Source organism: Centrocercus urophasianus, unplaced genomic scaffold (genome assembly GCF_019232065.1).
Source record: "Centrocercus urophasianus isolate 14NV4802_14NV808 unplaced genomic scaffold, USGS_Curo_1.0 seq_257, whole genome shotgun sequence".
NCBI lineage: Eukaryota > Metazoa > Chordata > Aves > Galliformes > Phasianidae > Centrocercus > Centrocercus urophasianus.
The window spans coordinates 6,932-19,151 of NW_024884819.1; the positions used below are offsets into that span (position 1 = coordinate 6,932).

Consider the following 12,220-nt stretch of genomic DNA (forward strand, 5'->3'; position numbering starts at 1 on the left):
AATTTTTTTTTTTTTTTTTTTTTTTTTTTTTTTTTTTTTTTTCTTCCCCTCGGGGAGTTCGTTTTCTGAATTTTCGCCTTCCCTGGAAAAAAATAAAGTAAAATAAAATAAAAGCATCTCCTGGAGAAGGGAAACCGGAGCTCTGCAAAGCGGCTGTTCCAAGAAGAGAAAAAAGCAACGTGGACCACAGGGTGCCCCGCACCGTACCCCGAATTGGCCCCTGCTCCGTGGCCGCTGCCAACCCCCGGTCCCGCAGCGATGTGCTGGGAGCGCGGGGAGACTGAAATTCTTCCCCGGAGGGCACGGAGAAAGACATCCTCGCCTTTTGAGGCGGCCCCAGTAGGATCGCTCTGGGAACCCGAAAACCGAGATTCGGAAGGGGTGGGGATGGGGGCCTCGGAGACGCGAGGGGAGCGGCGCGGTCCCTTCCCAGCTCTCACCTCTCGCCTTTCTCCCATCCAGGAGGTTTGGCACCAAATGCGCCGGCTGCTCCCAGGGCATCTCCCCCAGCGACCTCGTCCGGAAAGCCCGGAACAAAGTGTTCCACCTGAACTGTTTCACCTGCATGGTTTGCAACAAGCAGCTCTCCACGGGCGAGGAACTGTATATCATAGACGAAAACAAATTTGTTTGCAAAGAGGACTATTTGAACTCTCCCAGTTTGAAGGAAGGCAGCCTCAACTCAGGTACGCGCGGCACAGCCCGGGGAACCGAACCGCACCGGGCCGAGTCCTGCCCGCTCCCCACGGGCAGCGCTGCGCTCCCGGTGCAGCTCCCGGCGCTGCCGGTGCCGAGGTTTCAACAGCGCCCCATGGACCGGGAGGGGGTTTGGGGTGCAAGAGTTCACCTCGTGCTCCCCGCGGGACGCAGGCACGCGTTGAGCCCGTGGCTGCCCCACCGAGTCCTCCCACGCACCCTCCGATCCCGGGACCCCCCCTGCGAGGCTGCCCGGTCCCCCCGCGCCGAGGGCCTGATCCTTCGCCTCCTTTCACCCAGAGGCAAAGCTCCCATTTGACTTCCTTGGAAGCTGTCTCTGCGTCAGGACCGCGGGATCAGGCCCCCTCCTGCTGGCCCAGCAGTGCCGGCCGCCCGTGCTCCCCCCCTGCCGTGGGCTCTTTCTCCGTTCAGCACCCGGGGCCGGATCCTGCCACGCGAGTCAGTGGGGCCGCTGCTGCGAGCGAGGCGAGTAGAGCTTGGCCTGGGTGATGCCGGCATCAGGGTCCGGGGGGGGCGGCTGGGGGAGGCGAGCCAGGTTTGAGGCAGTGACCGGAACCCCCCACGAGCCCATACATTCTTGCATTTCTCCCAGCTGCGCGTCCAGGCTCCCGGTGTGAGAAGCACGGCGTGGGGGGAGAGGGGAAGCGCCAGAGGCTGCAGGGTGCTCGGTGGGGAGGCCCCCTCCCCAGCCCCCTCCCGGCTGCACGGCCCCTGTGCAGCAGTGGGCGGGGGGTGCCGCCGAGTTTGCCTTTCAGATGTAGGGGCCGAACTGTAAGATGCTCAACCGGAGCTCATTGTTCTTTGGGGTGCTTCGGGGTCCTCGGGGGCAACGGCCGTCTGCACCCCTTGCTGCTGCCCAGCACCTCTTCCCCTCTCCTGAAAAGCATCTGGGCTCGGTGGGAAGGGGAGGGCAGTGGAGAGGGGGGTCGATCTCTCTCCTAAGCAATCCGCCCCCCTCCCCCCCCTGCCCCCTCTCTGGGTCTCCTTTACAGTGTCCTCATGTACAGACAGGAGTTTGTCCCCGGATCTCCAGGACCCCATGCAGGACGACACCAAGGAGACGGACAACTCCACCTCCTCGGACAAGGAGACCACCAACAACGAGAACGAGGAGCAGAACTCGGGCACCAAGCGGCGAGGGCCCCGCACCACCATTAAGGCCAAGCAGTTGGAGACCCTCAAAGCTGCTTTCGCAGCCACCCCCAAGCCCACCCGGCACATCCGCGAGCAGCTGGCCCAGGAGACCGGCCTCAACATGAGGGTCATCCAGGTACGGCCACTCCACAGCCATCCCACCACCCCCCATGATGTCACTGGGCCGGCCCATGACGTCACCGACCTGACTCGCACAGGTCCGGGATGGCAGAATTTGGGCTGGCAGCAGGAAAGGGCTGGGGATGTGGATGGGGCCCTGGATGCGAGCACAGGAGATGGAGAAAAGGAGAGGCCACTGTGCCCTGCAGGCAGCCCTGTACCTTCCTACCGCGCTGCCAACCAACCTCCCCGGCAAGAAAATCCCTGAGGAAATGTAGGGATTAATGGGATTTATTAGCAGCGTTAACAGGGGAAGACGCTCCGGCTCTGCTGCAGGGAGCCCAGCTCCCGATGGAGGGAAGCAGGACCCGCGGGACGTGTGCACATTCCAGATGTGCCCAGATGTGGGGGGAAATAGCGCATATCCCTCCTCCCTCCCCACCCACAGGCCAGCAGAGCTGTGCTTTGGAGAGAGAACGCCCCCGAGGCAGGAATGCTCCCTGTTGCACCACCCTTCCCTTTTATTCCCGTCCCCATCGGCCAGCTTGCTTCCAGCTCCCTCCCCGCCTCCTGCCGTGACCCCCCCCATTTATCCCCTTCTTTATCCCTCTCCCCCATTGGAGAAAACTTTCGGGGCACAGGCAGGCTGTGAGGACGGCGCACCCCACGGCACGCAGGGAGGTGCCGGGGCTTTAATGACCCCTTTCCTTGCCTCCCAGGGTGTTACCAGCAGGGGGTAGCGTGAAAACAACCCCAAGCTGGGAAATCCCTTCCAGCGAGATATCCCATCCCCGCCCCCATCATCCCTGGCCTAAGTGGGGAGGGCTGGCCCCGAGAATTTGGGGTCCCCACGGCAACCCGGCCCCGAGTGCTGATGCCGGCCCGGCCTCAGGTCTGGTTCCAGAACCGCCGATCCAAGGAGCGCCGGATGAAGCAGCTGAGCGCGCTGGGCGCCCGCCGGCACGCCTTCTTCCGCAGCCCGCGCAGGATGCGGCCCCTGGGCGGCCGCCTCGACGAGTCCGAGATGCTCGGCTCGACGCCCTACACGTACTACGGAGGTGAGGGAGCTGGGCCCCTCGTCCCGTCTCCGTGTCGTCGCACCGCGTTCTTCCCCCGTTCCCTTCCCTGCCTTTGTTCCTCTCCATCTCGACTCTCCCTTTCCCCTGCCGCCCGGACTCGGGGCGGTGGCAGCGGTGGGGGTGGCAGCAGCGCGGCCCCTCTCCCTGGAAACAAAGCCTCAGCTGCTGGCTTCTGCGCCCCTTTCAGGCTGCATTTGTCCCAGTTACCCCCCCCCCGGGCCTGCAGCTTAGGGAAGGTCACCGCCACCCTGACAGGACGGGGTGGGACAGGGAGCCCCAGGGCATTTGGGACAGTATATCCCGCTTTTGGGCAAAGAGCTCTCACCAATTCCCCTCTGCCCCCACTGCTGCCAGAACCCCTCTGTAGCTAATATATATAAGTATGATGTGTGTTTTTCCTCCTATAAGTAAGTATAGTATAGTAAGTATATTTTATTTTTATATGTCTCCTATAACTCACCTTTATTTATGTGTCTCCTTTACGTATATCTTCCTATTAGATATGTATATAACTTTTATCTATATTTATAAATGCATACATGCATGTACATATATGTGCAGGTATATAGACATGTGTATTTCTCTTAGTTGTAACTAAGAACCAAATTATGCCTACCCTCTCCCCCTGGGGCTGCCCCCAGCCCCTACTGTTCTCCAGTTCCCCCCCTTTCCATTCCATCAGCACTGCAGCCATAAGTACAGAGGTGCCCGTTTTTCTCCCTGCTCAGTCCCACGTTCGTTCCAGCAGCACCGAGCTCCCCAGGAGGGTATTCTGGAGGGGGGAGAGGGAGGCACGCCCGTCCCTGCGTGGGGGTGCAGCTCTACTTCCCGCAGGCGCTCGGGGTGGTGGCTCGGGACCGGCTCCAACCTTTCCCCACCTTTGCAGATTACCAAGGTGACTACTACGGGCCGGGAGGCAACTATGACTTTTTCCCCCACGGGCCCCCCTCCCAGGCCCAGTCCCCGGCCGACCCCAGCTACCTTCAGAACTCAGGACCCGGCTCCACGCCCCTGGGATCCCTGGAGCCCCCCCTAAGCGGACACCACTCCTCAGAAAACCAAAGGTACACGGATATGATCTCGCACCCCGACACCCCCAGCCCCGAGCCGGGGATGACGGGCTCGCTGCACCCCATCCCGGGGGAGGTCTTCAGCGGGGGGCCCAGTCCGCCCTTCTCCATGTCCAGCAATAGCGGCTACAGTGGGGCCCTCGCGCACCCCAACCCGGAGCTGAGTGAGACAGCGGTGTGGTAGGGCCGAAGGGGAGGACTCCCCCGCCCCTCAGCCCCGGGGCACGGCTTTCCGCGGCCCCGTCGACGGATATCGGCCCCCCCGACGCCGCGGCCGCCCTCCGACGTCCGACCGCACCCTGCCACCGCGCCCCCCCCCCCCCCCCCCCCCCCGCGGGGACACCGCGCTCCCTCCCCGCCCGCCCGCACCGCTCCGCATCCCCGTGCTGTTATGAGTGGGGGAGAGGGGGGCGAAACGCGCCCGGCCCGGAGCTCCCCCCGCCGCGTCGGAACCGCCGCTCTCGGACCAAAGCTGAACTCTGCAGGACGCGGGTCCCACCGGTGCGGGGGCTGCCGCGGGGATCCTCGCTCGCTAAACAGCACCCATTTTAATTATCCCCTTCTTCAGCCTCCGTTCATCCGAGTATTACAGTGGGGGTAACGGGGGACAGCAGGACGCTCCCTAAGCCCCCTCCCGGGCCCTTTTCCCGTTGATCCTGCTTCATCCCCGAGGAGGAGGTGGTTTTGTACTGGAATTTTGGTGATGGATGAGCAGGGGGGCGGGGGGAGGGGTGTGCGGAGCTTGGGAAACCCGGGAAGAGGCAGAAATGGGAAAAGCAAACAGAAACAGAGAGAAAAACGGAGAGAACACCCGAGCAGTGCGGCAGCGCAGGAGGGCCGAGCCCCCCCCGGCCCCGCGGTCTGAGGATGTATTATAGTTTTTGCTTCTAGTTTCTTTATTTTGTATAAAGGAGAAACAAATAAAGTATGTTTTTGTGTTTACTGATTATTTATTGTACTTTTAGTCATTGGAAGCTCTGAGTTTTTTTTCTATTTTGGAGGCTGGGAAAGGGCGGTGGTGAGTGGAAGGAGAGAGGATAGAGCAGGGTGGGGGGGGGAAAGGGAAAAAGAGAATGGAAAAGGAAGAAAAAAGTTGTGTTCTGAGCGTGGGTTTCCTGTCCCCACTGCCTCTTGCAGAGGCTGTCAATGTGACCAGCTCGTGTTGTTCGATGTGAATAAAAATCATTTTAGTTACCTGCTCCGGCACCTGGTCCCTTTCATTGCGGGGTTTGAGCGATGAGCGGCGCCCAGCTAATATTTAAAATGCAAAATCAAGGCAAGAGTGTATCCCCCCCAACCTCCGCCTTGTCTTGTAGTAAAAAGGTATAAACAGAATAAATTACCTTCCCTCGCTGGCTTCCAAGAGCCCCTCTCTCTGACCTGAATTTTAAGTCCCGGCGTGGTGGTGCCGCCAAGAGCTGGTGATGGATGACAGGCAGCCACCTCGCTGCGTATTTTCCCTGTTCAGCCAAGCGGAGGAATTTATCCTTCCTGTGCCATGATGAGTGGTAATGAGGGGCCGCAGCCAAGCGGGGGGCACCCGAAGGACTCAGCATGAGGGAAACTGAGGCACAGACCCGCTGGGACCCCAGAGCAATAGGATGTGTATGGGCAGTTTGAGGGCCAGCAGACCCCCCTGCCACTGTCATTAGGAGGGCTGCAAAACAGAGCACAAGGGCACGCGCTGGCTGCTATTGTTACGAACACTGTGTTACTACTGTCCTGCTGGTTGCAGGGTGCACCAACCCACAGCACCTACCCCAGGCTGCAGGGAGGAGGTTGGCAGTGGTTGGAAGTGGGGGCTCCGTGTGAGAAGGTCGGGGTGCAGAAGCTGGAAAGTAATCGGGTTCTGGACCCAGGATAAAAAACTGTGGGAGGAGGTTGGTCTGACTCCTTATAATTAATTGTGTGCCTTGTAATAAGACTCTCCAGCCTCCAGCACTCCCTAGAAACACGTTTTTACATAAGATATTGCCCACAGTGGAGCAGTGGGTATTTGATTTATGGGGTGGGTCCTCTGGGAAGCATGGTGTGGGCTGGCCAGGCTGAGGGGATTTATTGGGGAAAAGGGAAAAAAGAAGATGGGGAGGAGGAGGCTTCTGGGAGGCGGCTGGGCAAGGGGAGACTTGTTAACTCTCTGGAGGGGCAGGAGGAGGCTGAGAGGAGTTTTACGGCAGGAAAGGGCAGAATGGACACTGGAGTGAAATAGATCAACTGAAGTGAGTTGGAGCAGTGGTGTTAACTGGGCACCAGTCAGAGCTGGGAGCACCAGCAAGAGCAAGGCCCTACAGCCCTGCCAAGGAGCCACCTGGCTGCGGACAGTGCAGCAGGAACAGAAGATTGTAAAAATTAATAATCATTAGAATAATAACACATTGAGATAATAGCAAAGTAGTCAGTCAGAGGGAGCATTCACTAATTGGAGTGGGGAACCGTGGTCTGTGCCAGCCACAGCAGCTCAAGGGACGCGGCCGTCCCCAGGGCAGAGGGAGGAACGCCGCCGTGCCTCAGTTTCCACATGCTGCACAGTGATGGGCGCGGTGCACGTCCAGCAGCCATCACTGCAGCACAGGGGGCCACGGGGTGGCCGTGCAGTGGCACAAGGGTCACTCCAGGCCCAGCTGGTTCTTCAGGTCCCGCAGCAGCGCAGCCGTCATGCTGCTGCCGCCGCAGATCACCAGCACCACGCTGCCCAGCGGAGTCCCCAGGCGTCCCTCACGCTGCAGCTGCTGCAGTCGCCCCGAATAGAGCAGGGCCAGTGCTGCACCACAAGCTGGCTGCACCAGCATCCGCTCGTCGTCTGCAGGGATGGAGACATGCTGAGTGCCTGTCCCCATCACACCCCTCTGCAAGTCCCTGTCCCCGTGCCCTGCTCACCCAGGAACCTTTCCACAGCGCGCACGGCCTCGGCATCTTCCACCACCTCTGAAATGACCTGGATCTCCTGGGCACACTGCAGCGCCCGTGCTGACACAGTCTTGGCCCCCAGGCACTTGGCCACACTGGAGAACGAGTCAGAGTAGACCTGGGATCCTTTGTCCCCTTGGTGCTCCACTAGAGCATTGGCTGAGACCTGCCAACTTGTGACATACACCAGAGGCGAAGCCCCCTGCACTTTCTACTGGGGACCCCTATGCTGATGGAGGTGCCCCCATGCTGACACCAGCACCCACCTGGTGATGTCAGGCAGGGTAACGAGGTGCCCAGCCTTCAGTGCCACGTGGAAGCTGTGGGCCCCCCAGGTCTCCGCGGCAATGATGGGGACATCAAGCCATCCCACCTGCTGCAGCCCAGCCACCACGCCAGCCAGCAGCCCTCCACCTCCCACTGCCAGCAGGATGGCGTCAGGTTTTGCATCCAGCACGTCCTTCAGCTCCAGGACCAGGCTGGCATGGCCCTGCCTGTGGGATGGAGACAGTGGGTGGCTGCCTGTGTCCTGTCCAGAGCACAGGGGCGAGTAGCACTCACCACAGCAAGGGGTGGTCAAAGGGGTGGATGCTCTCCCAGCCCTCGTTCTGCGCGAGCTCTAGGGCTCTCTGGTTGGCTTCATCCCACACCTGGGAGGCGGTGGGTGCTCAGTGGGGCTGCCGCCAGCTCCAGTGCACCATCCCCATTGCCCCTCCCTTGCTGCCATGAGGACAGTGGAAATCCAAGTGGCGTGTGGGTGATGCATTTTGGGACAGGGACACTGGGTCTGCACACATCCACAGCCTCGCAGAGGGCTGCGATCTCCTCCAGCCACAGTTTGGGGCATGGGTGCCCTACCTTCCCATAGGTCTCCACCGTTGCCCCCAGCTCCTCCAGCCTGCGCACAGTGCTGGAGCCGGTGCTGCTGGGCACCACCACAGTGATCGGCAGCCCCAGCTTCCTGGCCGCATATGCTGCAGCCATGCCAGCATTCCCCCCTGCGAAAAGTAGTGGGTTGAGCAGTTCCATCGCCCCCCATACCCAGCTCATCCCAGACCTACAGGATGAACTTTGCTAGGGGGGAGAAGGGACACCCGATCTGGATCAGCCCCAAAACCCAGTGGGAAGGCACAAGGACAAGGGGCCGGGAGCACAGGGGTGTTCCCTAGCACCTCCATCCTATAGACCCCTCGAGCCCCACGCAGGTCCCAATTACCTGAGGAGCAAACAAAGTGCCGGCAGCCCTTCCTGGCAATCTGTGGAGAGGGAAGGAGACAGAGGAAGGACACGGCCATAGGAATCCACAGTGTCCCGAGGCCACACAGCCATGTAGCACACCCACCTCCTGGCAGAGGTGCCCGACGCCCCGGATCTTGAAGGAGCCAGTGGGCTGCACGTTCTCCAGCTTCATGTAGACCTGGGTCCCTGCTGCCCGGGACAGGGGCAGGCTCTCCAGGAGCGGGGACACGATGTGGAAAGTCTTCTCACCCCCCGTGCATTGGGCTGCCATTACTGCAGGATGCTACGTGAGAGCTGGTGTGGGGCTTGCTGCACGTCCCAGAACGACGCTGGGGGACTGAGGAGGGCAAAGTGACGTCAGAGGAGCTGCGGTTGCGTCCCTGGGTCCTTTGTCAGCAGATTTGAGGACTTTGCTCTATTGGCCTGGGACGGCAGTCAGCCCTTCCAGGCAGCTGTAGCATGGCTCGTTGGCACTGGAATTAGCACAGTGTGTCCCGGTCACAGCAAGTGCTGGGGGAAGGGCTCCTGGCGGGGCTGCACTGCTGTGGGGCCAACAGCCCTGCTCTGCCCTGGGACAGCCTCTTCCCATCAACCTCCAGTTGAGGCACCCCCCACACCAACACACTCAGAGCTGGCTCTGCCCTAGGCAGGGAGGAGCAGGATGGGTCCCGGCAGGACAGGGATGTGCTGTTCCAGAGGTGACAAATGCTGGTGTGTGCCAGGAATGACAGGGGCACAGCCAGGTCTGAGGCCGTGGGACATCAGCCAGCCTGGACCCGGTGGGAACCTCGTACCTTCAAAGCACTGTCTAATGTCAGCTCATTAATCCCCCAGTAATTACCTCGTTATTCCTAACGAGCCACACACATGGAGCGGATCAAGGGAGCTGCAGTAAGAGGATTTTGCACTGGAGGTTTTGGGGCTGGGGGGCACACAGGTGGCTGAAGAAGGGAAACAAAAGGGACAAGAATGGTCACTCTGTCCTGGGGCAGGCAGTGCCCCCCCTCCTTCACTGCTTGCCTGTTCCAGCTGTGCATGCTGCTGCTGCCAGGAACCAGGGGAGGCATCGCTGAGCAGTCTGAGCAGAGGCCAAGAACCCCGACCCGCTGTGTCCCAGCACTGCACTGCAGGCACTGCTCTGTGCTCCTGGAGCAGCACCCAGCAGATAAACATCCCTGAACGGGGTACCACAGCATGCACCGCAGAATGTTGGAAGAGTATGAAGTGCAGTCACCAGCATCTCCATTGCACACAGAGCGTTTTATTTGTTACACCAACCCCGGCCATTCACCCCTCCCTGCCATGCAGCTGTCCCAGCGCCAGCCCCACCTCCTGGAACCCGTCTTCCAGGAACAGCCTCCCAGAATGAGGAGCCCTGTGGGAGGCTTTCCTTCCATGCTTGGTTTTGGGACTGGGGTCAGAGCCCACTGACCGACCCCAGCCACGGTGGCACGGATGGGGCACAGGAGCAGCAAATGGTGAGAGAAGCATGGGGAGAAAAACACGGGGGGCGGTTCCCTGCAGCCCCCCATCCTGCAGAAACAGGGAAAGGCGTGGGGAGGTCCGGCTCAGTCCCATCGGACTTTGACAGGAGGGAACCTCCAGAGGTCAGGGTGGCCCATGTGCAGCAGGTGGCTGCACGGCGATGCGCTCCAGCGGAAGGGCGGCACATCATCCCATGTCGGCCCACTGGCAGCCACCAGCCCGAAGGTGCGGGCCATGCCAAAGGAGGTGACCTGGCGGAGGGGGTAACGTGGAGATGTGAGTGCCAGAAAGTGACGGCATGGCAGGGCCCAGGGCTGTGCCCACCTTGGTGTCAGTGCCGCCGTGGCAGCGCTGGCGCAGGGCGGCGAAGGGGTAGGTGCCGTTGGCTGGGTTGAGGTCAGAGCGGGCGGAGATGGCGTTCTCAGCGTTGTGGGGCGGGTCGCAGCCCCGGCACTGTGACAGCGGGTCCTGCAGGTAGTTGTTGGACCTGCCAGGCAGCAGGGAGAGAGACCGGGTGCAGGAGGTAACACGACAACTGCGGTGAAGATCTGACACAAGGGCTGGAAAATCCCTGGGGCCAGCACCCACCTCATCAGACGGACCATGGAGTCCACATCACGGACCTGAGTCTGATTCCTGCGAAAGATCTGGGCGCGCGGGTTCTTGTCGTAGGTGAACCAGTCACCATACTTCTGCACCAGCTCCAGGTTCCCGCTGGCATTGAAGATCTCCTCAAAATACCTGGATGGGAGGGTAGGGACAGTCAGCCTTGCCTGCCCTCAGCATAGAACCATACGGCTGGGCAGAAAGGTGAGGCTGGATGAAGCTTACGGCACATTGTAGCTGGCCCAGTACCCCTGCTGGTACAGCAGCTCTGTCTTATCAGCCACCATCACCAAACCCCTGTGGCGGGAGGATGGCAGCAGTCAGAGCAGAAGGCAAAGTACAGCACGGATGAGGGAAAACCCACCTGGGGGTCTCAAGCAGGGGGCCAGGAGCCATCACCCGCACGCAGGAGAGCCGTAAGCAGCAGCCCCGCTGCTGTCACACCTTGGCAGAAAGGCCACCACCAGCAAAGGAAGCCCACCTCGCCCACTGGGCAGCCTGCGGGCCGGGCACTGGGGGGCAAGAGGCACTCACGGGATCTGCTCCAGCACCGTCAGCAGGCCCTGCTGCAGGGCAGCACGCTCTGGAGAGAATGCCTTGTAGTCCACCAGCATCCACTGGTTGTTGTACCTGCAGGAAGGCATGGTGACCTCCTTTGGTGGCCGCCCTTAGGAGGGGACGTTTCTCCCCCAGCCCCGACCCTGCTCACGTGCCACTGTTGAAGCGCTGGAAGATGCCAGCCCACTCAGCACCGCTGCGGGCCAGCCGGTTGGCCACGATGTTCCGCAGCCACTCCAGGACGCTGCCCTGAGGCCGCAGGTACTGCCAGCGTGCCTCGTTGCTGTTCCCAATGGTGGTCTCCAGCGCAACCTGTGGGGACAGGAGGACTGAGCAGGGCCGGTGGGGGGCGCAGGGCTGCAAGCGGCACTTACCAGCCCGCTGCTCAGGATGTAGAAGTCATCCCCGGAGAAGATGGTGCCGGGGTAGGAGGAGAACACCTGGATGCTGCCCGGGACGCGGGCGGTGCCTAGGAGAGCAGAGCAGGTCAGGCAGCAGGTGGGGGCACAGAGCAGCGCCCGGCCCCACACGCACCACTGGGTTCAGCACGGAACGGCAGCGTGTACTTCTTGATGAGGCGCAGCATGGACTGGTAGGGCGCCCAGGTGTCGTGGGCCACCAGCAGGTCCCGGCGGCCTGGCATCAGCTTGAGCAGCGCTGAGCACGAACCGGAGCCCAGCGGGCGCAGCGGGGCAGAGCGGTTGAAGGCCGCCTCTAGGTCCTCCAGGTCCCCCCCCAGCTGCAGCAGGCTGCGGGCAGCGGGGCGTCAGGCCGGGGCAACCTGCACCGAGCACCGCTCCCGGGGTGGGGGGGTGCTCGGTGTGCCCAGCCCGGGGACGGAACCTTCCTTACAGGAAGCCGAAGGGCGAGAGGGAGAGGCGGCCGGCGGGGACGGCCACGCGCCCGCGGTAGCTGTCCTCCAAGCCCTGCAGCTGCAGCAGCGCCAGTCGCACCTGTGGGGAGACGGGGAGGCGGGACGGGGACCGACGTTACTCTCGGGCCTCGCGGTGCGGGGCCGACACCCGAGGGCTGCGGGGCCCCGACCCGGACGGCCTCACCTGGTGCCAGTAGGCACGGTCGCGGCCGGAGCCCATCTGCTCCTCCATCCAGGCCAGGTTGGCCTCCAGGTATCCCCGCAGCCGGCGGCAGTACTGCGTCTCGTAGCGGAAGGGCCCGCAGTAGCCCACGGCCGTGTTCATCCAGTGCATGTAGATGAGCTGCGGTCACGGCGCTGGCACCCACTGCCCCGCGCCCGCGACCAGCAGCACTACTGCCGCCGGCTGCGGGGATCCCGGGAGGCCAACC

At 61.8% G+C, this 12,220-nt stretch overlaps 3 protein-coding genes across 5 annotated transcripts in view; 1 reads left to right on the forward strand and 2 right to left on the reverse strand.

The window, feature by feature from the left end:
* The window catches only part of LHX5 (LIM homeobox 5), a 5,256-nt gene extending 952 nt beyond the window's left edge, over positions 1-4,304 (forward strand). Inside the window, exons 2-5 of the mRNA XM_042826014.1 lie at positions 463-686; positions 1,710-1,987; positions 2,864-3,029; positions 3,937-4,304. Coding sequence (XP_042681948.1) covers positions 463-686; positions 1,710-1,987; positions 2,864-3,029; positions 3,937-4,304 — 1,036 coding nt within the window. The remainder of the gene's footprint in view (positions 1-462; positions 687-1,709; positions 1,988-2,863; positions 3,030-3,936) is intronic.
* Positions 4,305-5,050: 746 nt separating this feature from the next.
* On the reverse strand, positions 5,051-9,258 carry SDSL (serine dehydratase like). Of its 2 annotated transcripts, XM_042826017.1 has the most exons (8): positions 9,108-9,254; positions 8,370-8,603; positions 8,244-8,283; positions 7,886-8,025; positions 7,589-7,677; positions 7,294-7,521; positions 6,998-7,122; positions 5,051-6,920 (listed from the first exon to the last, which is right to left on the reverse strand). In XM_042826017.1, exons 2-8 carry the CDS (start codon positions 8,535-8,537, stop codon positions 6,727-6,729), a joined length of 984 nt encoding a protein of 327 aa, XP_042681951.1. In that variant the 5' UTR covers positions 8,538-8,603; positions 9,108-9,254; the 3' UTR covers positions 5,051-6,726. The 2 variants fall into 2 exon arrangements, with proteins under 2 accessions (XP_042681951.1, XP_042681952.1); XM_042826018.1 differs by lacking the exon at positions 7,589-7,677 and having other exon boundaries at positions 8,244-8,603; positions 9,108-9,258.
* A 249-nt stretch (positions 9,259-9,507) lies between these two features.
* On the reverse strand, positions 9,508-12,172 carry PLBD2 (phospholipase B domain containing 2). 2 transcript variants are annotated; one of them, XM_042826015.1, is made up of 10 exons: positions 11,974-12,172; positions 11,768-11,868; positions 11,450-11,664; positions 11,290-11,384; positions 11,067-11,227; positions 10,892-10,987; positions 10,583-10,654; positions 10,340-10,492; positions 10,076-10,238; positions 9,508-10,002 (listed from the first exon to the last, which is right to left on the reverse strand). In XM_042826015.1, the coding sequence occupies exons 1-10, from the start codon at positions 12,121-12,123 to the stop codon at positions 9,835-9,837; spliced, it is 1,374 nt and encodes a 457-aa protein (XP_042681949.1). In that variant the 5' UTR covers positions 12,124-12,172; the 3' UTR covers positions 9,508-9,834. The 2 variants fall into 2 exon arrangements, with proteins under 2 accessions (XP_042681949.1, XP_042681950.1); XM_042826016.1 differs by lacking the exon at positions 10,583-10,654.
* Between the last annotated feature and the right edge of the window lie 48 nt (positions 12,173-12,220).